At 41.3% G+C, this 25580-nt stretch overlaps 1 protein-coding gene across 2 annotated transcripts in view; it reads right to left on the minus strand.

The window, feature by feature from the left end:
• Positions 1-23207, minus strand: part of KIF13B (kinesin family member 13B) — a 193901-nt gene extending 170694 nt beyond the window's left edge. For both annotated transcript variants that reach the window (XM_015145099.3, XM_015145098.3), the window contains exons 1-2: positions 23117-23207; positions 5605-5698 (exon numbers count right to left, since the gene is read on the minus strand). In XM_015145099.3, the coding sequence (XP_015000585.3) occupies positions 5605-5698; positions 23117-23171 (149 nt within the window). In that variant the 5' untranslated portion in view covers positions 23172-23207. The remainder of the gene's footprint in view (positions 1-5604; positions 5699-23116) is intronic.
• Between the last annotated feature and the right edge of the window lie 2373 nt (positions 23208-25580).

The raw sequence follows: 25580 nt of genomic DNA on the forward strand, positions 1-25580 counted from the left end.
AAGACAAGACGGGAGAGCCTATGTTCTGATTTTGTTTAAAAGGACAAAAGAGAAACAGAAAACCTAATATTGCATGTTCTCACTTGTAAGTGGGAATTAAACACTGGGTACACATGGACACAAAGATGGTAACAACAGACACTGGGGACTCCAAAAGGGGGAAGGGGAGGAGGAAGAGGCAAGAGCTGAAGAACTCCCAGTGAGTACTATGTTCACTGTCTGGATGGCAAGACTGATAAAAGCCCAAACCTCAACATTACATAATATACCCTTGTTTTTTTGTTTGCTTGCTTGTTTTGTTTTGAGACTAAGTCTTACTCTATCGCCCGAGCTGGAGTGCAGTGGCACGATCTTGGCTCACTGCAACCTCCGCCTCCTGGGTTCAAGCAATTCTCGTGCCTCAGCCTCTTGAGTAGCTGGCATTACAGGTGCCCACCACCATGCCTGGCTAATTTTTGTATGTTTAGTAGAGATGGGGTTTCACCATGTTGGCCAGACTGGTCTCAAACTCTTCACCTCAAGTGATCTGCCCGCCTAGGCCTCCCAAAGTGCTGGGATTACAGGCATGAGCCACTGCACCCAGCCGCAATATACCCTTGTAACAAACCTGTGACATGTACCCCTGGAACCTAAAAGGAAAAAGAAACACAAAAGAGGAAAAAAACAAGGAACAGGAAATTTGATAAAATACCAAGTTTGAGCTTTCTTCCCCAAGCTAAGTAGGTGATATTATTTTTAGCTCCTTTTAACATTTTTTTTTGGTCTTTAAAAATCATGCATTATATTTTATAAGAACAGTGAAACTTTTTCAAGTCACCCATCTGGCCTTTCACTAGAAAAAGGCATTCATGTACACATAATACTGGGCAAACAACTTACAAGTATGCTTAAGAAAAGCAGCTGTCATTGTGTGCTTCATCACCACACACCCACAGCAGGAAAAAAAAAACAACAAGTCTTTTCCACGTAAGAAGGTCCTCCATAAAGTGAAAATGTAAAGAAATACAAGGGAAAGAAGATCAAATTTAAGAAAGTGGTGAACTGTAGTGGAGAGGGAAAGGGTTCCTATGTGAACAGAAGGCAGTTCACATAGGTTTAAATTGCATTGGCAAGGATTTGTTAACCTGATAGGTACATAAAAGTGTTTCATTCTGTAGAACTTTTTGTATACCATGTTTTTTAATTTTGCTCAAATTTTTCAAAACATTGTTTTAAAATAAGTAGGTACTGCTCAACAGAGAAGTACACCAGAATCCAGTTTACCAGAACCCAGGGTTCTAAATCAGTAGCCAAGGGCTGAATCTGGCCAGGAGTGTTTAGCTTGGACAGCACTATGTTTGGTTTTGCTTTTTCATTGTAATCTGAATGCCTTGAGGCAGGATATGCACTCTTTAATTAGCCAGAGTTACCTCCATTTTCTTTACAGTAAATGAGAGTTTTTAAAAACTGGAACTCTCACGCATTGCTGGTGGGAATGTAAAACGGTACAGCAGCTTTGGAAACCAGTTTGGCAATTCCTCAAAATGTTCAGAATACAGTTATCATATGACCCAGAAGCATTCCATAACTAGAAATGAATCTAAGAGAAATGAAAACGCACATCCACACAAAGACTTGTACACAAGCTGCATTATCCAGGAAGCCAAAAGAGTAGAAACAATCCAAATGCCCATCAACAGATGAATGGATAAACAAAATGTGATAGAACAGACTATTTCATTATTAAAAGGAATGAAGTACTGATAAATGCTACGAAGTGGATAAACCTCAAGAACATGATGCTAAGAAGCCAATCACAGAAGACCACATCATGTATGATTTCATTTATAGGAAATGTCCAGAACAGGCAAATCTCACATCTACAGAGACAGAAAGTGGATTAATTAACACGGTGATAAAAATGACATACACAAAGCAGATAGTGGTGCAGGCTGCACAACTCAGTAAGTGTAATAAAAACCACTGAATGGTTCACTTTAAAGGGGTGGATTGTATTGTATTATGATTATATCTCAATAAATTTTTTAAAAAATAAACCAGGCACATCTATTTGCTTCTTAGAAACTTATAAACTGGATTAAACCCCTCAAATTGTAGTCTGAGGACTCTTGGGGGTTCCCCAGAGCTTTTCAGAGAGTCTGGAGGTTGGGATTATTTACATAACAGTACTAAAGCATCTGCCTTCCTTGCTGTGTTGACATTTGTGCTGGTGGCACGAACATGATGGAGGGGAAACTGCTGGTGCCCTGGGCACGAAGACACCACAGCAAAGCAGCAGTCATTGTACGCTTCATCACCACGCACCCACAGCAGGAGGAAAAAAAAAAAAGCCTTTTCCACATAAGAATGTCCTCCACAAAGCAGAAAGAATGATTATTCATTTTACTCAGTCTCGGCCCTTGAGTACACAACTACTTAATATTATTGCAGTGAAATGTGAAGATATGAGACAAAATATATTTTTAAAAAAAGATATGAGACAAAAAAAAAAAAGTATGTTCGAGTTGTGGGTTACACTAGTCACTAGGTTAAACTTTTCACTTGGAACTAACATTTCCTGTGGGAAAATGCACTCCATTTTCCAAACTCACCTATGCCTCAACTTTTATAACACAAATGATTCATACAGTGGAGGCTCCCACTCTCCACGAGAAAATGCACCTTAATCCCTTTTAAGGCAACATTTTAAGTATACCAATTAACTTTTTAGCCAGAGTTAGCAAGAAAGTCCTGTTTGGTGGGTAGAGGAGAGAAAGAAGCAAAAACAGAAGATAAAACTTAGCTTAAGAAACTATTTTTATCGTGCCACCGCACTCCAGCCTGGGCGACAGAGGGAGACCCTATCTCAAAAACAAACAACAACAACAAAAAGAAACTACTTTCCCTACCATGGTGACAAGCATTAAAGTTTTACTACAATCTCACCATGGCTTTCAAACAACAACAAAAATTTATTATAGGATAAAAGTTTTAAGTTTTAAGATATAATTCAAATAAAACAAGGCATAAAGATTTAGTCATTTAAAGGGAAGCAATTTAGAAATATATTGCTGACAAAGATTTAGAAAATCCCAAAAACTGATCCAGAAAATTAATTGAGGGGAAAAAGATAATTCCAAAAAGATATTAATTGTTCTAGCAGTATAAGCAGTACAGCTCTGCATGAGCAAATAAGTGATAAAATGTTTCCATGTGTATCCAGGATTATACACAGAAGAACTACACTGATCTGGCGGATTCAAGTATTTCAGTCACGAGAGTGCTCCCAGCAGTGATGTGGAATAGGAAGAGTTTGTCATTTATCTTTTCCATATTTGACAAAAACGTCCCTTCATTCTTATCCTATGTTCACAGCAATGTTTTGACCTGGTTTTCCAATTCGTTGATACCAAGAAGGAGAAGAGTGGATTGCTGAGATTAATATTTTACTCACTGTAAACATAAAATCAGAGGTCCTGCCTGTCTCCTTAAGAGATGGCATGTTAGTCCCCAAGACTCCACTCAACATTAAGCAAACTGAGTAAAATAAAGTTTCTGACCTTGCAAAGCTGAAATTTCTCTAGAACTAGGTGATTTTTTGGTAGACATGTATACTCAAGTATTGAATACATTTTGGCTTAAAAATGTAGTAACCAGTCAGGTGTGGTGGCTCACGCCTGTAATCTCAGCACTTTGGGAGGCTGAGGCAGGCGAATCACTTGAGGTCAGGAGTTCAAGACCAGCCTGGCCAACATGGCAAAACCCTTTCTCTATTAAAAATACAAAAATTAGCTGGGCGTGGTGATGGACACCTATAATCCCAGCTACTAGGGAGGCTGAGTCAGGAGAATCGGTTGAACCCGTGGGGGGCGGAGGTTGCAGTGAGCCAAGATCTTGCCATTTCACTTCAGCCTGGGCAACACAGCAAGACTCAGTCTCAAAAAAAAAAAAAAAAAAAGTAACAACTGGCCCAGTGTGGTGGCTCACATCTGTAATCCCAGCACTTTGGGAGGCTGAGGCAGACGGATCACTTGAGGTCAGGAGTCAAGACCAGGCTGGCCAACATGGCGAAACTCTGTCTCTACTAAAATACAAAAATTAGCTGGGCATGGTGGTGTACTCCTGTAATCCCAGCTACTCGGGAGGCTGAGGCATGAGAATTGCTTGAGCCCAGGAGGCGGAGGCTGCAGTGAGCTGAGATCATGTCCCTGCACTTCAGCCCAGGCAACAGAGTGAGACTCTGCTTCAAAAAAAAGAAAAAAAAGAAAAGAAAAGAAAAGAAAAGAAAGAAAAACTTCTTCTCCTGATGTAGTCTCTTGCCATGCTAGTAACGTTCTATTTCTTATCTGGGTGCCACTTATAAGGAGTATGTTCACTATGAAAATTCATCAAGCTGTACATTTTGATGTGTCTCTACATCAATAACAATAAACCTGCCCCTGGTACCGAACACTTTGCAAGATCTTTTAAAAATCACTTATTTGATCTTTGTGGGAAAAAACCCTTGAGAGATATGTAAGACAGGTTCAAAAAATTAAAAATAACTCACTACAATAAGATAATGAAGGACTCGATTTCAGATTTTCTCACTCCAAATCCAGTGCTCTTTTCAACTCAATTAAACACAACTCAAAAGAACATCTGCAGAGTGCCAAATACAGTACTGTTTCTAGAAGGATTTATGAACCCTACTTTGCACAAAGCCTCATGCCAAACGTCTTTCACCTGTCCTCTCCACTGTCAGGGCCAGTACGAAAACATCTCTGATACAGCTATCTCCACAAAAGGTCGGCCTATCCCCGCTCTGACCCTCTCTCTACATTGCCAATCAACAACTTTTCCTAATTCTCCTTGATCCTCAATCATAATACTCAAAAACTGTCAAAAACAAAATCTTACTGACAAAAACACAGGCCAAACTTCCTTGTCTGCTTTCCAGGTCTTCTGTAATCTGATCCCAGCTTATTTACTGTCCTCCATTTACTAAGAAAACCCAAAATAATCTTTTCTTGCCCCAAATTCATGTTCTTCCCTTCCCTTTTGTTCATACTACCATCCACATCTAGAAATGATGCTCAAATATTCATCTTCAGCCTGAGTCTTTCCCCCAAAGACATTAAAATCCACCGTACAGCTGGAAGTAACAATCCAAAACAATCTATGATTAAATTAAGTAGGACAGATTATAACTGACAGGTATTTAGAGGAAATAAATCACTGAGGGCTGCAGGCATACCTTCATGAAGACAGCACTTGAAATGGGCTCTGACAGCATTTGAACTTGGCAGAAGTAAAAGCCACTATTGCTAAGGAACCGATTTACATCCTAGCTAATCCTCCAGCCAGCTGCACCTCCTTCAAGAAGCCTTCAATTACTTCTCAACGTAACACTCACTGTCTTCTCTGTGCTTCTAATACAATTACTACCTCTAATACTCATTCGGCACACTGTCATCCCATAGTATAGACTTCATCTCTTCAACTTGAGTACAGGCTCGCAGAAGACAGCAATATGTCTCCACAGGGTAAGCATTCAATATCTATTCAATGCAACTTAATTCTGCAGCCACAGTTGCTTCCAGTTACTTAAACATCCATTGAGCATAGCACTGTTTCTTAACTCACCGGGCATCTCCTTTGGAAAGATTCGTATTTACAGGATTAAGAATAACCTTGTTTGCATCCACATCCACCACACATTTGGTATGCAAGTCAATCTCTGCAGATAGAAAACAAGAAAAACAGTCATTTTAAAAAGTAATTTATTTCAGAAAAGGCATTTGACAAAAATTCAATACTCTTTCATAATGCAAACACTCAATGAAGTAGGAATTAAAAAAACTCCCTCCACCTGATAAGGAGCACCAACAAAAACCCACAGCTAACATCACACTTAATGGTGAAGGACTGGATGGCTTCCCACCCTACATCAGGAATGAGACAAGGGTGTCTGCTACCCAATTTCTACTCACCACTGTACTAGAAATTCTAGTCAGGACAGTTAGGCAAGAAAAATAAACAATGGGCATCCAGATTGGAAAGGAAGAAGTAAATCCTAAGACAGAGAAAATCCTAAAGAATCCACTAAAAATCTGAGAACAAGTTATGCAGAATACAAGAATACGTAAGAATCAGTTGTGTTTCTATATACCAGCAATGAAAAATCTGAAACTGAAATTAAGAAAACAATTTCATTTATAATAGCATCAAAAATATTAAAATACTTAGGAATAAATGTAAAAGAAATGCAAGACTTGTACACTGAAAATTCCAAAACATTGTTGAAAAAAATTAAAGACTTGTGAGGGATATCCCAATTACTCTGATTTGAACATCACACATTGTATACATGTATCAAAACATCACATGTGGCCAGGCACGGCGGCTCACGCCTGTAATCCCAGCACTTTGGGAGGCTGAGACAGGTGGATCACTTGAGGTCAGGACTTTGAGACCAGCCTGGCCAACATGATGAAACCCCGTCTTTACTAAAAATACAAAAATCAGCCGGGCATGGTGGTGGGCGCCTGTAATGCCAGCTACTCGGGAGGCTAAGGCAGGAGAATTGCTGGAACCCAGGAGGCAGAGGTTGCAGTGAGCTGAGATCATGCCACTGCACTCCAGCCTGGGAGACAAGGGCAAAACTCTGTCTCAGAAAAAAAGAAAAAAGAAAGAAAGAAAGGAAAAACATCACATATACCCCAAAAATATGTACAACTGTGATATATCAGTTTAAAAAAAAAACTTTTTAAAGAAATTAAAGACTCAAACGGGAAGACACTGCATGTTCATGAATTGAAAGACAATACTGTTAAGATGACAATACTTCCCAATTGATCTGCAAGATTCAAGGCAATCCTATCAAAATCTCAACTAGCTTTTTTACAAAAATCAACAAGGTCTTACAATACATATGGAAATGCAAAAAATTCAAAATAGACAAAACAATCTTGAAAAGGAAAAAGAGGGCACTCACCTTCCAATTTCAAAACTTACTACAAAGCCACAGTAATCAAGACAGTGCGGTACTTACAGAAGGAAAGGCATATATAAATCGATGGAATAGAATTGAAAGTCCAGAAATATATACTGTCACGTTTATGGTCAATTGATTTTGACAACGGTGCCAAGACAACCCAATGGAGAAAGAACAGTCTTTTCAACAAATGGTGAGACACTGGATATCCACATGCGAAAGAATGAAGTTGGATCCTTACCTCACATCACATTCAAAACTCCAAACAGATCAAAGGGCTAAATGTAAGAACTAAAACTATCAAGTTCTTAGAAGAATACATAAGTGTATATCCACATGGCTTTGGGTTAGGAAATGAACACCCAAAACACAGACAAGATAAACTGGACCTCATCAAAATTAACTCTGGGGCTGGGCATGGTGGCTCATGACTGTAATCCCAGAACTTTAGGAGGCTGAGATGGGAGGATCACTTAAGGCCAGGAGTTCAAGACCAGCCTGGGCAATATAGTGAGACCCCCCCAGCTCTAAAAAAAACCCAAAAATTAGCCAGGCATGGTGGTACATACCTATAATTCCAACTACTGGGGAGGCTGAGGTGGAAGGATACCTTGAGCCCAGGAGTTCAGGGTTAGAGTGAGCTATGACTGTGCCACTGCACTACAGCCCAGGCAAAAGAGATCCTGTCTCTAAAAACAACAAAAAAAGTTTTAATTAAAAATTTGTGTGCTTCAAAGGACACCATCGACAGTGAAAAAGGGAATCAAAAAAGTATTTGCAAATCATATATCTAATAAGGAACTTGCATCACAATATATAAAGAACCCTTACAACTCAATAATAAAAAGACAAATAGGCCAGGTACAATGGCTCACTCCTGTAATCCCAACACTTTGAGAGGCCAAGTTGGGAGGACTGCTTGGGCGCAGGAGTTTGAGAACAGCCTGGGCAACAGACTCTGTCTCTACAAAAAAAAAAAAAAAAAGTGTTTAAAAATAGCCAGACATGGTGGTGGGAGCCTGTAGTCCCAGCTACTTAGAAGGATGAGGCAGGAGGATGACTTGGGGTAGGGAGATCAAGGCTGCAGTGAGCTGTGATGGCAACATTGCACTCCAGCCTAAGTGACAGAGTAAGACCCTGTCTCAAAAAAAAAAAAAAAAGAAAAATAATCAAATTTTTAAATAGGCAAAGGATCTGAATATACATCTCCAAAACAGATACAAAAATGGCCAATAAGCACAAGAAAAGATGTTCCATATCATTCAACACTGGAATGCAAATCAAAACCACAATGAAATACCACCTCGCACCCACCGGGATAACTATAATCAAAAAGACAGATCATCACAAGGGTTGGCAAGGGTGTGGAGTAATTAGAACCCTCATACATTACCACTGAGAATGTAAAATGGTACAGTCACTTCGGATAATAGTCCAGCAGCTCCTCAAAAAGTTAAACAGCGTTACCACCTGACCCAGCAATTCCACTCCTAGATACATACCCATGAGAACACAAAACTTGTACACAAATGTTCACAGTACCATTATTTGGATACTCATAACAGCCAAAAAGTGGACACAACCCAATGTCCATCAACTGACAAATGGGTAAATGTGGTATATCCCTAGCGCAGAACACTACTGAGCAATAAAAAGGAATGAAGAACTGTATTAGTCCATTTTCACACTGCGATAAAGACATATCCGAGACTGGGCAATTTACAAAAGAAAGATGTTTAATGGATTCACAGTTTCACGTGGTTGGGGAGGCCTCACAATCATGGCAGAAGGCAAAAGGCACATCTCACATGGCGGCAGAGAAGAGAAGGAGAGCCAAGCGAAAACGGTTTCCCCTTATAAAACCAGCAGATCTCGTGAGACTTATTCACTACCACGAGAACAGTATGGGAGAAACTGACCCCACGTTTCAATTATCTCCCACTGGGTCCCCCCGCAACACAAGGGAATTATGGGAGCTACAATTTGAGATGGGATTTGGGTGGGAACACAGCCAAACTATATCAAGAACTGATACAAGCTACACTGTGTATGAAGCTAACGCTAAGTAAAAAAAGCCAGTCATCAAACACCATACACTGTATGATTCCACTTACTTGAAATATCCAGAATAGGGAAACCTATAGAGACAAAATAAATTAGTGTTGTCTAGGGCCAAGGAGTGACTGCTAACAGGTACAGCTTTCTTTCAGGACTGATGAAAATGTTCTAAAATTGATTGTGCTGATGGCTGTACAACTGGGAGCAAACTAAAAATAACTGAATTGGTTGAATTGTATGGGGCATGAACGATGTCTCAATACAGCTGTTCTAAAAAAGTAAAGACCATGGCTTGTTTATGATCTCATATTTTTATATTCTTATATTTTTCTGACCCAAAGTATGAAACTGTTTCTGTTTCCCTTATCTCCACTACTAAAAGATAAGCTCTGCCAGGCACAGTGGCTCATGCCTGTAATCCCAGCACTTTGGGAGGCCGAGAGCGGTGGATCACTTGACATCAGGAGTTTGAGACCAGCCTGGCCAGCATGGTGAAACCTCGTCTCTACTAAATATACAAAAAATTAGCTAGGTGTGGTGGCGTGTGCCTGTAGTCTCAGCTACTCCAAGAGGCTGAGGCACAAGAATCGCTTGAACTCAGGAGGTGGAAGTTGCAGTGAGCCAAGATTACACCACTGCACTCCAGCCTGGGTGACAGAGCGAGACTCCCTCTTAAAAAAAAAAAAAAAGAAAGAAAAGAAGAAGATAAGCTCTAAGGAAAGGAACAATACCATGTCAGAGTTATTCTGTACTTCCTAAAGAACCTTGGCCAAGGTCAATGTCATATTCATTATAACTTAAGAGTGTTTCCACTCTCAAGAAAGGTAATTGCTTTTTTCACTTTAACTCACGTAATTAAGCCAAATGCAAAAAAGCAAAACAAAACAAAAACTTCCTTCCCTGTGCTAGCCAAAACTTAACTTTTCTCACATCAGTTATTTTACATTTATTCTTAAATACATATTCAAAAAGTACTAAGTAGTTAGTGGTCTCTCTTTTAGCCACACATTTTTCAAGCAAAGAGCAAAGAGAATCAAAAGGAAAACTTTAGAGTTATGTTTTACCTAAATGTGGAACACTAACCCAAAAAAGACAAATCTGTTCTAATGTGGTCAACTAGCATTAAAATCTATTTCTAATGTTTTGTGTTTAAATCTACTCTAGACTATCAATCACAAAAATGCTGCAAGAAAGTCTCAGCCACACTGCAACAATTTTTCAAACACGCAATTTTACCTCTTCACTTCCTCAGGCCCAGAGGTCCATGAGAGTTTCTTAAAACCACTGCTTAATGCAATCTGACCATATTGTATCAGCTGGCTCCTCACAGTCAAATCTATATCATACACAAGCACATTATCAACTCTCCGGAAATCTACTGTGACTCACCACCCACCACAAAGTTGGTCATTAGTTTCTTGCAAGAACATTTGGTCTGCACAGAAGAACTGCAAGGGCAGTTCTCATACAGAATACATCTAGAATGCAGGCCTCAAAAAAATGGGTGGTTCATCAAATATTTTCCCTACAATAGTGCAGTTCCTTCATTTCAAATTATTTTAAGAAGGGAACCAAACACTGTCCTTCAGCATTCACGTTTCTCTCCTATGCTCTTAACAGCTTCTCCCTCTGCCACCCCCTACACCATGTATGTCATCAGATAAAACCAGTAACTTGGAAGAATTAAATGGTGTGATTAAGGGACCAATCCTGGAAAATCCAAAATAATACAAAAAAAATCACCTAATAACTAATACATCTAACCTAAACTCATTTTGTCCTAAGATGGCAACTTACAAATGTCCCTTACATCCAACACTCATCAAAGATGGCCTTTAATATGTAAACAACTATCTTCACTATTTCAGACAATCTTTTTTGTCAAATAAAATTCCCACCCCAACCCTGTGGATTGAAGGATATTAAGAGAAGGCTTTTCAAAGGACTGTTGAGAATATATACACGAGCAGAACATCTAGGGCACACACCCAAGCAAATAAAGCCAATGAGATTTGAAGCAAGCTTAAGGGTCAGATATATGAAAAGCATTTTAATATGAAATGCATTTCAATATAAAATGCTATAGCTAGTGTACCATCAAATGTTACTAGTTGGTTGAATTAAATTATATTGCTACAAGATTTTAAATGTGACACACTCGCCACTGAAAACTTCTTGCTGTATATAATGCTTAGAGAGCAAAGCAGTGGTGTAGACAACATGGTAAAACCCTGTCTCTACAAAAAAATACAAAAATTAGCCGAGTGTGGAGGTGGGCGCCTGTAATCAATCCCCAGCTACTCGGGAGGCTGAGGCCAGAGAATCACTTGAACTCGGGAGGCAGAGGTTGCAGTGAGCCAAGATCATGCCTCTGCACTCCAGCCTGGGCAACAGAGGGAGACCCTGTCTGGAAACAGAAAAAAAAAAAAAAAAAAGCAAAAACAATGATTAAATAGCAGTTACAAATTTAAGCTTTAAACTTAGCCTGGAAAAACAAAAAACACCTACCAAAAATCCAAAGGATCAACACCTTTCTCTTGGTTTAAAATACTAAATTAAAAAGAGCCTAGCTGCTATGCACTGCCTTTGTAAAAACAGCACTAAAGTGTGCCCGTGTTCATGGCAGCAGCTAAAACGCGGAAGCAACCCAAGCACCCACTGATAAATGAATGGATAAACAAAATGTATATACATACACTGCAATATTCACCCTTAAAAACGAAGGAAATTCTGACGCACCATAACATGAACCTTGAAGACATCATGCTAAGCGAAATAAGCAAGTCACAAAAGGACTATGATTCCACTTACATGAGGTACCTAGGGTAGTCAAATTCATAGAGACACAATGTAGAATGGGGGTTACCAGGGTTGGGGGAAAATGAGAAAGAGGAGTTGTTACTTAATGGAGATAGAGTTTCAGTTTTGCAAGATGAAAAACATTCTGTAAATAGATGGTGGTGATGGTGATACAACAATGTGAAATGTACGCAACGCTACTGAACTGTGCACTTCATAGGCTAAAATGGTAAATATTATATTCTATTTTACAATTTAAAATATAGCACTCAATACTCATTATAAGTAACACATGGACAAGTTTATTCATAGTGAAGCCTAAAATAGCAAGATTATAATTTAATTAGTACTATGTATAAAAAGCAATTGAAAGCAACAGTGATATTAAGGTAGCACTGTAAGTTTATTTCATGACTAACCAAGCTTTACAATACTCAGAACCACGAATGCTTTGATGTACCCACGAGCCAGGAAAGGAAAGGAAAGGAAAAAGGAAAAAAGGAAAGGGGATGGGAGAAGGGGGAAGTGGGAAGGGAGGAAGGGGAAGAGGAAAGAAAGGAAAAAATTAATACATTCCACCAACATTAAAGATCCCGTATTATTTCCCAAACAAGATTCCTTTCCAGGGCAAATTCCCCACAATGAATATTAAAATATCAACAGTTGACAACTCAGTTTATTCAGCCAGCATATTAGTCACCTTGTAAAAGTGAACAATAATTTAAAACAAGTCTTTCTTCGATGTACACATCAGCTATGGCTCGCACCCCAATGACATCATAGTAAAATACGGGCAGGACCTGGGAGACTCCCTTTACAAAACTCATGTTCCATCTGGGGAAATGCATCATTCCCAGTTTGAACAAAATAATCTGAGTTGCCTACTTAGTAATCTGCTTTTCTAATTCTCCAGAAAATTAGTAATAATTTCCAAACCAAATCTACTATCCAGAAACATAGGTGTACCTCCCTTTACCAGTCAAGTTCCTAAATATCTAACTATAGTTTACTGTTAAATTCACTTGGGTTCATTTTTTAAAGGTAGATAACAAACTATTTGTAAGATTTACTTATTCAACCACAAACTTTGCATGCCACATGTGATCCTATTTTCAACCAATTAGTGTCACATACCCAATACTTTTCCATGTCTACACACGTTCATAAATAAAACATTCATCAATGATATTTATGTAGGAAGGACTTGTTTTCCCAATTGGAATCTAACATTTAATGGCATAGCAGGAAACACTACTTATATTACTCTGTTCTATTTATAAGTCACTTGGGACCCCCTTTTTTATTGAGATCTGCTGACACTGGGAGAAAAAAATCACGTGATACCATATAAGTAAAAAGCAAATTGGTCTTTGCTTTCTAAAAAGAAGTATGTAAAATATCCTAATCACTACTTTTATATTGTTACTAGTAAACATGAAAATGTATTAAATAAATAAAAGGTTAAAATATAACTGAGCTCTAACATGGCTAATGTAAGAATGAGACGCCAGGTTAGGAGAGGAGACATGGTAGTGTGAAAATAATTAAAATAATCCCCCAGCTACTCGGGAGTCTGAAGCAGGGGGATCACTTGAGGCCAGGAGTTCAAGACTAGCCTGAGCAACACAGCAAGAATCTGTCCCTAAAACAAATTTTAAAAAAATAATTAGCCAGGTGTAGTGGCATGCACCTGTAGCCCATCTTCTCAGGAGGCTGAGATGGAAGGATCATTTGAGCCCAGGAGTTAAAGGCTGTGATAAGCTATGATTGTGCTACTGCACTCCAGCCTGGGCAACAGAGCAAGACCCCATATCTAAAAACAAATAAAATAATCCTATGTGATCAAAAACATAAAATGTTCATACTCAAGAAACGAATCAGCTGGGCACAGTGGCTCATGCCTATAATCCTAGCACTTTGGGAGGCTGAGGTGGGAAGACCTCTTGAGCCCAAGAGGTCAAGGCCATAGTGAGCTATGATCACAGCACTGCACTTCAGCCTGGGCAACAGAATGAGACTCCATCTCTAAATAAATAAACAGTTTAAAAAAGAAACCAATCAACCTCAGAAGACTAACAAACAGGTATTTAAAAAACTCATAAGGCACCTGGCCAACATGGTGAAACTCTGTCTCTACCAAAAATGCAAAAATTAGCCAGGCGTGGTGGCAGGCACCTGTAATCCCAGCTACTCAGGAGGCTGAGGTGGGAGAATCACTTGAATACAGGAGGCAGAGGCTGCAGTGAGCCAAGATTATGACACTGCACTCCAGCCTGGGTGACACGAGCAACACTGTCTCAAAAAAAAAAGTCAGAGGACTTGACTCCCAGTTTCAAAACTTACTACAAAGGTAGAGTAATCACGACAGTGTGGTACTTACATAAGGAAAGACATATATAAATTGATGGAATGGAATTGGGAGTCTAGAAACATACTGTCACAGTTATGGTCAATTGATTCTCACAAGGATACCAAGACAATCTAATGGAGAAACAACAGTCTTTTCATCAAATGGTTCTAGAACAACTGGATATTCACATGCAAAAGAATGAAGCTGGATCCCTACCTCACACCACATTGAAAACTCCAACTGGATCAAAGACCTAAATGTAAGAGCTAAACCTATCAAACTCTGAGAAGAAAACAAATGAAATCCACATGATGTTAGATAATGGTTTCTCAGAAATCACAGTAAAATCACAAGCAACTGAAAATAAACTGAACTTCATCAAAATGTAAAACTTTCATGAATCAAAGGACACAAGGGAGTGAAAAGGCAACCCACAAAATCAAGAAAATATTTGCAAATCATCTATTTGATAACAGAATGGTATCCAGAATGTATGAAGAAGTCTTACAACTCAGTAATAAAAAGACAAAAAAACAGTTTTTGAAATAAGGGGAAGATGTGAATAGAGATCTCTCCAAAGCTATACAAATGGCCAATATGCACATGAAAAGATGCTCAACATTATCCACCAGAGAAAGGCAAATCTAAACCACAATTAGATACCACCTCATACCCATTAGGATAGCAATACTCATGGAGAGAGACAAGAACAAGTGTTGGTAAGGATGTGGAGAAAGTGGAACCTTCATGCATTTCTATGGGAATGTAAAATGGTTCAGATGCTTTGGAAAACAGTTCCTCAAAAGTTAGTTACTATATGACCCAGAAATTCCACTCCTATATATATGCACATATGAGAAAAACGAAAACACATGTCTACACAAAAGCTTGTACATAAATGTTCAAAGAAGCATCATTCATAATAGCCAAAATTGGAAACAAGCCAAATGCCCATCAATTGATGAATGAATATAAAACACAGCATATCTGTGTAACAGAATGTTGTTCAGCTATAAAAACAATGAAGCACTGATTCATGACAAAACATGGATGAGCCCTGAATGCATTATACCAAGTGAAAGAAGCCAGATACAAAAGTCCACATAATATAGGATTCCATGTTTTAAATGCCAGAATAAGCAAATCCATAGAGTCAGGAAGTAGATTAGTGGTTGCCAGGGGCTGGGGAGTGGGAAATGGAGAGTGACTGCTAACAGGTACAAGGTTTCTCTGTGGGGTGATGAAAATGTTCTGGAATTGGATAGTAACGATGGCTGCACAAGTCTGTGAGTAAACTAAAACCCAGTAATGGTACACTTTGGGGATGTGACTTATATCTAAAAACCAAGAAGAAAAAACTTGGAATGGATGACCCTACTACCCTCAACAGATAGAAAATACAGTTAGGGTCCTTCAACCACATTCCTACACATTCACTACTCAGAATACCCCAGCTCACCAAATTCCTCCTACTTTCAATAACCTCACATTTTACCCTGTCAAGAAAATGAAGCTTGAAATTCCAGGGCTTTCCCATTATGTAATTATTCTCTTCCTCCCATATTTCAAAAACTTATCTCTATTGGTTCTATCTACACAAGGTTCAAATATCTCCAAAAATTTTAAAAAAACAAAGTACCTACCCCTCCAGGTACCACTCTGAACCCTCCCCTTCTACCTGGAGCTTCTTGAAAGAATGTTCTTGAGACTCGCTGCCTCCATACTGGCATTTCCACTCACTCCTCAGCCCACTTCCAATGCCCAACACTAATTCATTTCAGTGAAATTATCCTGAACATTAACACTGACTATCAGAACACCAAATCCACTGAACACAATTCTGTGTTAATCACGCAGCCATTCCTGTGACATGTGATTGCTGACCTTTCACTCTTTTGACACATTTTTTCCTTCTTAGGCATCCACAACATTGCTTTCACCTGATTCTCCTGAGGTTGCTCTTCTTGGCCTCTGTGACCGCCTCTATCACAGACACACCTGAGGTGCTCTATCTTCTACCTACAGTAATGACTCCCAGATCTACACCTAAGTCCAGTCCCTTCGTTTCAGACTCATATTCACAATGGTCTTCTGGATCCATCCACCTGGCTGCACTTCAGACACCTAAAACCCAATTGTGCTGAGTTGCTTCCAGGCACACTGCATCTTATTCATAGTTGCAGGCAAAGTACATGGCACATAAGCACTGATGACATACTGTTGGACTGTCTGAGACTAGAACTCATCATTTCCCACACCTCCACCCTAAAACCTGCTTCTCCTGTGCTTCTGATTCAGCTAATGACACCAGCATTCACCCAGTCATCTAAATCAGAGGCTTTGCAGGGGATTTCCCAAGTTCAGTGATCCTCAGATGCAACACAAATCCACTGCATGTGCAGCACCCATCTGGACTCCTCCACGTCACCTCAGTGGGACTTGGAGCCAAGGGGCCCGCTCAAGCTGTCTTCTGTGCTGTTCTCAAATCCCGCCCCCATTTCTTTAATTCATGATTCGCTGCCATCGGTGCACTAGGTACATACGTTCTTCCAATGAACTTACACATGTATCTCTTATTATCAACAAGACTGGGAGCTCCTTTGGTGGAAGATCAAGACTTATGCTTCCAGTGTATCCTGCACATCTCTGAAAATTAAGTAATCTCAGGATTGCAAGATCCTCTTAAAGATAATAATGTCCAACACTGTAGTAAACGCACAGGTGGGTTTTGTAGTTCTGGGAATGTTAATTAACCTCTCTGAGGTTCTGTTACACAGAAATGCTACAATTACTACCTTTTATTTTGGAGACAGTCTCGCTCTGTCACCCAGGCTGGAGTGCAGTGGTGCGATTTCAGCTCACTGCAACCTCTGCCTGCCAGGTTGAGGTGATTCTCCCACTTCAGCCTCCCAAGTAGCTGGGATTGCAGGCACTCGCCAAGACACCCAGCTAGTTTTTGTATTTTTAGCAGAGACAGGGTTTCACCATGTTGGCCAGTCTAGCCTCACACTCCTGGCCTCAAGTGATCCACCCACCTCGGCCTCCCAAAGTGCTGGGATTACAGGGGTGAGGCACCACACCTGGCCTACAATTCCTTTTGAAAGTCTGGTTTGAAGAATAAAATAAAGCATTAAAAAGCACTGAACTCCATTGCTTGCAAATAGAAAGCTGTCAAAAAGCAGCTATTTTCTTTTTCTTCAATCGACACTGTTGAAATGAATGACGAATGGATACCAATTTCTAAAGATATCTTTATCTCCTGAGAGCAAAAGCCCCATACAGTTAAGTCATGGACTTGTGTGGAGTGGACCAGTTAGTTTCACGCACTTCTGGGGTCACAGGGCACACTGCTCATCTTGGCCGAATTTTTTTTTTTTTTTAAGAACGTGCTCTGCCGAACACAAGGGGAACGTGATGAGCAAGCATAGAGATCAATACATCCATTTCCACTCAATCAGCACTTCAATCCATCTCCTTAACTAATAGTTTTGTCAGTGGTTTCTTCCATTTTCAGCACTTAGGTGGAAAAGTCAGACAGTCATCGTTTTATGGAGGTGAGAGGGTAAAAGCTAATGCCAATTAAACAACATCGTATTTTATATTATAAATGTATATTTCTTGAAAGGAGGTCTGGCCAGCCAGGGCAACCAAGTGAGACCCTATCTCTACAAAAAAAACATTGAAATTAGACAGACATGGTGGTGCACACCTGTGTACCAACTCCACAGCAGGCTGCAGCAGGAGCACTGCTAGAGCCCAGGAGGTTGAGGATGCAGTGAGTGATGATCATGCCACTGCACTCCAACCTGGGCAACAGAGGGAGACCCTGTCTCAAAAGAAAAAGAAAAAAAAAACACACACACACAAGATTTGGGGAAAAGAATTTAAGAGTGTACCTTCTTCTCAAAATGCCTCTGGCCCTATGCGCATATATCCAAATTTCAGTCACTGAGTTGACAGCAGAAACAAAACAATGTTGTAATAGATGTGTGTCTCATTCACCATTAATGTAGCAAGCAGATGCTGACAAAACAAGTATCTTCTGTTTTAGCAAATTTCCATCCATGGTCCTCTTTGGCTCCACATCTGTCAGTGATCTCTCTAAGAAGACTGAAGAATCACCAATGACCCCAGGGGTCAAAGCCACCTTCTCCTGTCCCTTCATTTCCTAAGGGTCACCTATGTCTTCATCTTCACTGACTACCAGCATCTTCTAAGCTTCCTCGCACTTGCTGGGTTTTTCCTTTGCCTTCTGAGTCACAGCTGCTTAATTCTGACTGGCTTCCTTACGCTGCCCATCCACAAGGCTTCATTTTCAGCAAGCGCTTTTAAAACCTGCCCAGCTACGCCAGAAATCGGTCATCTACTGAGGTTTCCAATCTTGCTTTGAGATCTACCAATTTTTCTCCGTCGTGTTTGTGTCTAAGACCCACACAAGGTCACAAGAAGCAAAACAGAGTGCATGGACCAGCCACCCTAGGTCCAGACTTCTGGCCTGGCCGCATTCAGGGCTTCCTGCAATCCACCTGACCTTCCCGTCCCATCATTCTCTAGCTATCCTCACAGAATCTCCATTCTGGCAGGCAGATCTCGTCTCTGCTGCCTAAACCTGCTTTGCTCATTCTTGTCTCTGCGTCCTCACTCTCAGGCCACACTTCCTCCTCGAAGAATCCATGCCCTCCCCTCCCCCGTGCTCACATCATAAGCTTCCTCCCTGGAAGTCCAACCAAAGTTCACCCTCCTCAGTGAAGTCTAAACTCTCGATTCCCTTATTTCCCTGTCATTCGCCTAGCACTTAATAACTAGCAGCCTGCTACAGCTGTTTATCTTTTAATCTAATCTTTTCACAGGCATTTTCTTTTCAAGCCCATGACAGTCATTTCCTCACAGGCATGAACCATAAAGCATGCTTTAAGAAACTTAATATGATGGTACCAGGCAACCCTAAGAAAACTTTTAGGAAGTAAAATCCCCCTAACAAGAACAATCAATTTCACTTTTTCATGTTTCTTTCTAGCTCTTGCCCATTCCTGTATACATTTTTACATAGTAATAATCATAATAGATTTGATCAGTTACACATACAGCTTTACATTCTTTTTCCACTAACAGAGAAAATGATCTTCCTTGTTAAATGGTTTTGACTGTCATCATTTTAATCGCTGTACAACAGTCCCTCCATTGAGATACATCATGATTACCAAGGCACTGACTCTATTAGACATTATTACATACTTCTGTGTCTTTCACCACGTCAAGTATTGGAAAATGCAAAGTAAACTCATTTGAAATATCTCCTGAAATAAATTTCTTGTCCATGCTCCCTAACACCTGAAATAATCTATTTCACTGTTTCTATCTTCATTTATTTCGTTTCCTGGTTCTACCCCCTTAGTCTAGATAGGTAACAAAGGCATTCCAAACACCTTTTACAGATATTTACTTATTTTGGTAGTTGATCTTACACAGATTTAAACACAGGAAATCCCTTGAGGAAAGGCATTAAGCTCTCATCCTATCTAATATAAGCTAGATACCTGGCAGGCACTCCATAAAAGTTTGCTTAACTATTAAATGTTTTTTAAGCCACCTAAAGTTAGAAAACATCAAATTCCTGGAAAGGAGAATGCTGCTGATCTAACTAATCCCACCAATTATGGCTACAAAACTTTCAGCTCCTGTAATGATTAGACAGGTTAACAATGTATGAATGGGTGTTCTGTGCAGTGCACGGACTGCACACAAGAGTTATCTGTTGAGCTGTACAGTCTGAACAACATTGGAAAACAAACAATATCTGCAAATAGAACTCGAAGATCTTGTGACAAAAACTTACCCCTTTTTCTCTAGTTGTTTCGCTTTGTATCTCAGATGAAGAAAGGCAAAATAAAGGTTGTAATATTAAAATCATGTAAAATTACATACACATGTGAGCACAAACTGGCATGGAAAAGAAAAGCTGTTAGGATGAAGAAAGTATGTGAACTTCTTTCCTTTTTATTTTTCCTTTTGTTAGTGTAATGTTAAAATAAATGTATGACTACAAAAATATTCCTGACAAATTAGCCATTACAACTCTTCCTGTTACTGAATTAGGGCCTAATGCTTAACCTTCAAATAACTAAGGTTCCCAATCCCACATACAGTTTAGCAAAAAGACTAAAACACTTCACTTCGAGGATAACTGTTAAATAATAAATCAGCTAACCACCTTAAAACGCCAAACAGCTAAGCACAACCAGACACTGAATCACACAAGGACTTAATACACCAGAGTTTTCTGGAAATTTTCAGATTTTCCTCAAAAGATAACTAATGTGATTCCAAATATCAGAGTCTATACAGTAAAACTACATCATCACAGTAATCCATTCTCATCCCCTCATTTGTGGACAGTGATTTATAAGGTTGCTTCCTGCACTTATACGTTATGATAGAAACTATTAGGACTCAAGTTTTACTATTTGTCATAATTATACACTATAATACTAATAACTGTTCAAAGTAATATTCTTTTCAAAATTAAGGGAAAGGTTCCTACAGATCATATGAGGAAGAAAAAAAGAAATTACTGGAAAGAAAAATGGTTTTTAATCCTTTTTTTTTTTTTTTTTTTTTTTGAGACGGAGTTTTGCTCTTGTCACCCAGGCTGGAGCACAGTGGCGCAATATTAGCTCACTGCAACCTCCGCCTCCCAGGTTCAGGCGATTCTCCTGCCTCAGCTTCCCAAGTAGCTGGGATTACAGGCGCCCGCCACCACACCTGGCTAATTTTTTATATTTTTAGTAGAGACAGAGTTTCGCCATGTTGGGCAGGCTGGTCTCGAACTCCTGACCTCAGGTGATCCACCTGCCTCGGCCTCCCAAAGTGCTGGGATTACAGGCGTGAGCCACCGTGCCTGGCCTGTTTTAGTCTTTCTATACAAACTTTAGATACCAATTTTTAAAAATCACTGGATTTAGAATCCCACCACACTGTATTCCATAATAACCTTTTTATTTATGTTAACAATTACTTCACAGCAAAAATGGAAAAGAACAAATTTATGTGTGGTAATCACTGAAAAAAGAAGTCCACATGCATGTCAGGAAATATAAGGCTAAGAATGGGCACTAAGTGAACTCAGGAGGTACTTTACTCCAAATAATGCACTTCTCTATATAGGCTAATGGAATCTATGGGTAAACCTCAATTTTAAAATGAGTTGAACCCAAGGATCAGCTTACATCCATTCCACAGCTAAAACTATTATTTCTTTGCCTTCCTCTAAACTCTGATGTTTATTACAACCTTATCAATGGCAATTTATGAGTGAAAAGCATACGAATTCCCCTCAAAAAGTGAAACCAATGGAGAAAGGGAGAGGGAAAGAAGGGCTCTAAATATCTGAGATGTCTTTTGTGGTGGTTGGTTCGCGGCCTCTTTTTAGCACTGACATTTCCAAGTTTTTTGTGAAAAGGAAATTTTAAGAATGTGCTGAAACCATCCTTTCAGAATCAGTTCCCAGATATGTTTCATTTGGCTTCTTTCTTTAAATTATTGTGATGGTAAACTGGAAGTAAATTGAAATACAAATACCTGAATATTTAAAAACTGACGCTTCTGAAAATTTTCAGAATTGCATCGACGTTTGCTTTGTGTTGTCAGAGTACGAGATTAGTGAAGCAAAGCAGGACTCAATCTTGCACTAGTTGAGAACTTAAAGTAATTAAGTTCTTAAGGAAAAAAACTCACCTGACAGCCTTAATCGGACCTAGCAGAAACAGGACAAACCAATTCCCATAGACGAGATAACTCCAAGCGAGAAACCAATTTCCCCGAGAAGGACAAACCAACAAAGCTTATGTCAACTGATTGATCTGTACGTCTCAATATACACAAAAGAGAGCAAAGAAGAGGAAAACAACCTATAATTTCTACATAAAAATTAACATTTGATTTTGCTAAGAAGCTACAACTTCTTAGTTGTCTCTGGTACTTAAAAGATTCTAATTAGTTCAAAGTCTTATCAATGGCAAAGTCATCCCCTGGGACAGTAATAGTGACCCCAATGATAGAACCTTGTATATAAAGCGTTTTCAAATACATTATCTTATTTAAAGCAACTCGCCCAGTCACGCTGCTTTTTACTATCAAAGCCAAGACCCAGCCCACCTTCTCCCGACTTTTGGGGTTCTCTCCACTCCCTGGGTCTACAGATGACTTCAATGTACTCGGTTTATCTGCTTTCTCTACCCTCCCTGCAGACTTAAGAGAATGTCAGAAAGATACAATTCCAAAAGAATCTTGGCACTTAAGCTATTTATTGAGAGATGACCAATGAGACTTCAGGCAAAACCAAAACTTTCTCGACTGTCCAAAAACAACGAAAAAGGCATCTCCTCCACCTGACCTCAATCTCAGGACGCCCAGGTGGAAGGAACTCGCCGCGGGGCACCCACCTGGCCCCCTGCCCTCCTTCCCGCCGCGGGCCGCGGCGGTGCAGGCTTGGGAGATCCGGGCGAGACGCGGGGTCCCGGGCGGTCCCGAGGCGGGTTGCAGGGGCTGGCGACCCGCGCGCGGGGGCGACAGTGACAGCTGGCGGGGAAGGCGCGGGGCTGAGGGGCTAGGGCGAGGCGGGGCGACAGGGCCGAGGGCGCCCTCGGGAACCTCCGGGGGAGACGAGAGGGCGAAAGGGCGCCGGGGCGGGGCGGGCGCAGGCGGAAGGGGCAGCGGGGCCGGCACGAGGGGCCTGGCGGCTCCCGGTACGGGACTGGCCAGGGGGGGAAGGGAGGGGAGAAGAGGGAGCCGGGCGACTCAGCGCGGGCGCGGGTTTCAGGGTCCGCGGGCCCCTCCTCGCGCCCCGCCGCAGACTATAGGGGCGGGGCCGCCAGACCCCCCACGGCGGCCGAGGGACGGGCGCGCCAGGCACCTGCCGCCTCAGCCCCGGCGGCCCGGGGGGGCTCGGCTCTCACCTCGCCGGTTCATGGGTCGGATCCGCACCGCCACTTTCACTTTGGAGTCCCCCATCCTGCGGCCGCCGAGGCACTCGTTCTGCTTCCGTCTGCCGCGGCCACCGGCGACTCTTCGGGGCTGACCCGGCGGGAGGGGGCCGAGGGCGGGGCGGGGCGGGGGGCGGGGACCGGGCTGGGGGCGGGGCAGGAGCGAGCTCCCGGCGCGCGCCGGTGCATGACGGGACTTGTAGTTCCCCAGGGTCGTGGGCGGGGCCGCAGCGGAGGCGGAGGCGGGAAAGCTAGGGCGCGAGTCGTTCGCTGGCACCTACGGTCAGCAGTGAGGGCTTTTGTAAATTCCCGTCTTTACACACCATTCTTGCTCTCGCAAGATGTAAGCCTTCGAGAAGTAAGACTTCGAGAGCTGATACCTTTTCTGAAAAACAGTTGAATAGATGGCGTCAGGGACCCCGCTACCTCTTCCTGCTCATTTCCTGCCAATCTTAGTGTTTGATCCCTGGCTCAAGTTAGTTCCTCTGCCTAGATTGCAGTCCAGCCTTGTCCGCTGAGGACGTCCTTCAAGACAAGTTGCAAATCACCTTTTCTGGGAGTGTCCATAGGTGCATAGGTTAACATTGTCCTATGAGTCGCCCTCCTTTGAGACAGGACTTTGGGCTCTGAAAACCATCTGAGTTCAAATCCCACCTCAGCGCTTCCCACTGTGTGACCAGGGGCAAGTTATTTCACCGCTCTGGGTTTGTCTTTAATATGGAAAGTGGAGATGATGCTAGTACCTAATAAAATAGGTACATTTTTAAATAAGATTAACTTACATGTGTAACCTAGCCTTTAGTAGAGACCCATAAACGTTAATTGCAGGAATGAATCAATGAGGCCACACTAAAATTAGCTTTTTATTAGCCCTGGCAGACATTCTAACAGGTGACCCTGTGGGCCAGAGCCAGCCTGCAAACATGTTCTGTTTAGCCCAACAGTGTTGGCCAACACATAAAAATCAGATTTGTGGCCAGGGGCAGGGGGTCACACCTGGAATCCCAGCATTTTAGGATACTGATGCAGGAGGATCGCTTGAGGCCAGGAGTTTGAGACCAGCTTGGGTGACAGAGTGTGAAATCAGATTTGTGCTTGCAGTACTGGGCCTACATTACACATTGGACAGAGTGGATTGGAACTAACTAGCAGCAGCCGCCTTTATCAAAGGCCAGTCTCTCTCCACTTCACCACAGCCTCCCTCCAGGTGGCTTTACCACACATGTGCCTGGACCTTGTGGGTTGGTGACCCCTGCTTAGATGTGTTTAAATGATAGTAATAGAACTCAGAACCATTTTACAGATGAGTAAATACAGAAAGCTGGCAAGACTTGCCCTTTTATCAACCATCCTGTTACTGAACATCTTCAATACAAGCAGTGTTGTCAGAAAAGTTAAAAATACCTTTTTTTTAGATGGATCTAGCTCTGTCCCCCAGGCTGGAGTGCAGTGGCACGATCTTGGCTCACTGCAACCTCCACCTCCTGGGTTCAAGCGATTCTCATGCCTCAATCTCCTGAGTAGCTGCAATTACAAGCATGTGCCACCCCTCCTGGCCAATTTTCATATTTTTAGTAGAGACAGAGTTTTGCCATGTTGACCAGGCTGGTCTTGAACTCCTAACCTCAGGTGATCCTCCCACCTCGGTCTCCCAAAGTGCTGGGATTACAGGCGTGAGCCACCGTGTCTGGTCAAAAAATACCTTTAAAAGGAAGGAAATTCTGACACATGCTGCAACATGGATGATGGGCCTTGAAAACATTATGCTGGGTGAAATAAGTCAGACACAAAAGAACAACCACTGCATGGTTCTATGTATATGAGATACACACAGTAGTCAAATTCATGGAGATAGAAAGTAAACTGGAGGTTACTAAGCGCTAGGAGAAGGGAGAATGAGGAGTTAATATTCAATGGGTACAGAGATTCAGCTTGGGAAGATTTCAGCTGCAGAAATGAATGGTGGTGATAGTTGCACAACAATGTAAATGTACTTAACACCACCTAAACACTTAAGAGTGGTTAAGACAGTAAAGTGTTTTAGGTTTTTTTAGAGACAGGGTCTCGCTCTGTTTGCCCAGGCTGGGGTGCCGTGGTGCAGCCTCAACCTCCTGGGCTCAAGCGATTGTACTGCTTCAGCCTCCCAACTAGCTGGAATTACAGGTACGTACCATGACACCTGGCTAATTTTTATTTTTCATTTTTTGGTAGAGATGGAGTCTTGCTGTGTTGTCCAGGTTGGTCTTGAACTCTTGGCCTCAAGTAATCCTCCTCACTTCAGTCTCCCAAAGCACCAGGATTGCAGGTATGAGCCATTGCACCCAGCCAAGATGGTAAGTTTTTTGTTGTTGTTTGTTTGTTTGTTTGAGACGGAGTCTTGCTCTGTCGCCCAGGCTGGAGTGCCAGCATGATCTCTGCTCACTGCAGTCTTTGTCCC

The sequence above is a fragment of the Macaca mulatta genome, chromosome 8 (genome assembly GCF_049350105.2).
Source record: "Macaca mulatta isolate MMU2019108-1 chromosome 8, T2T-MMU8v2.0, whole genome shotgun sequence".
NCBI lineage: Eukaryota > Metazoa > Chordata > Mammalia > Primates > Cercopithecidae > Macaca > Macaca mulatta.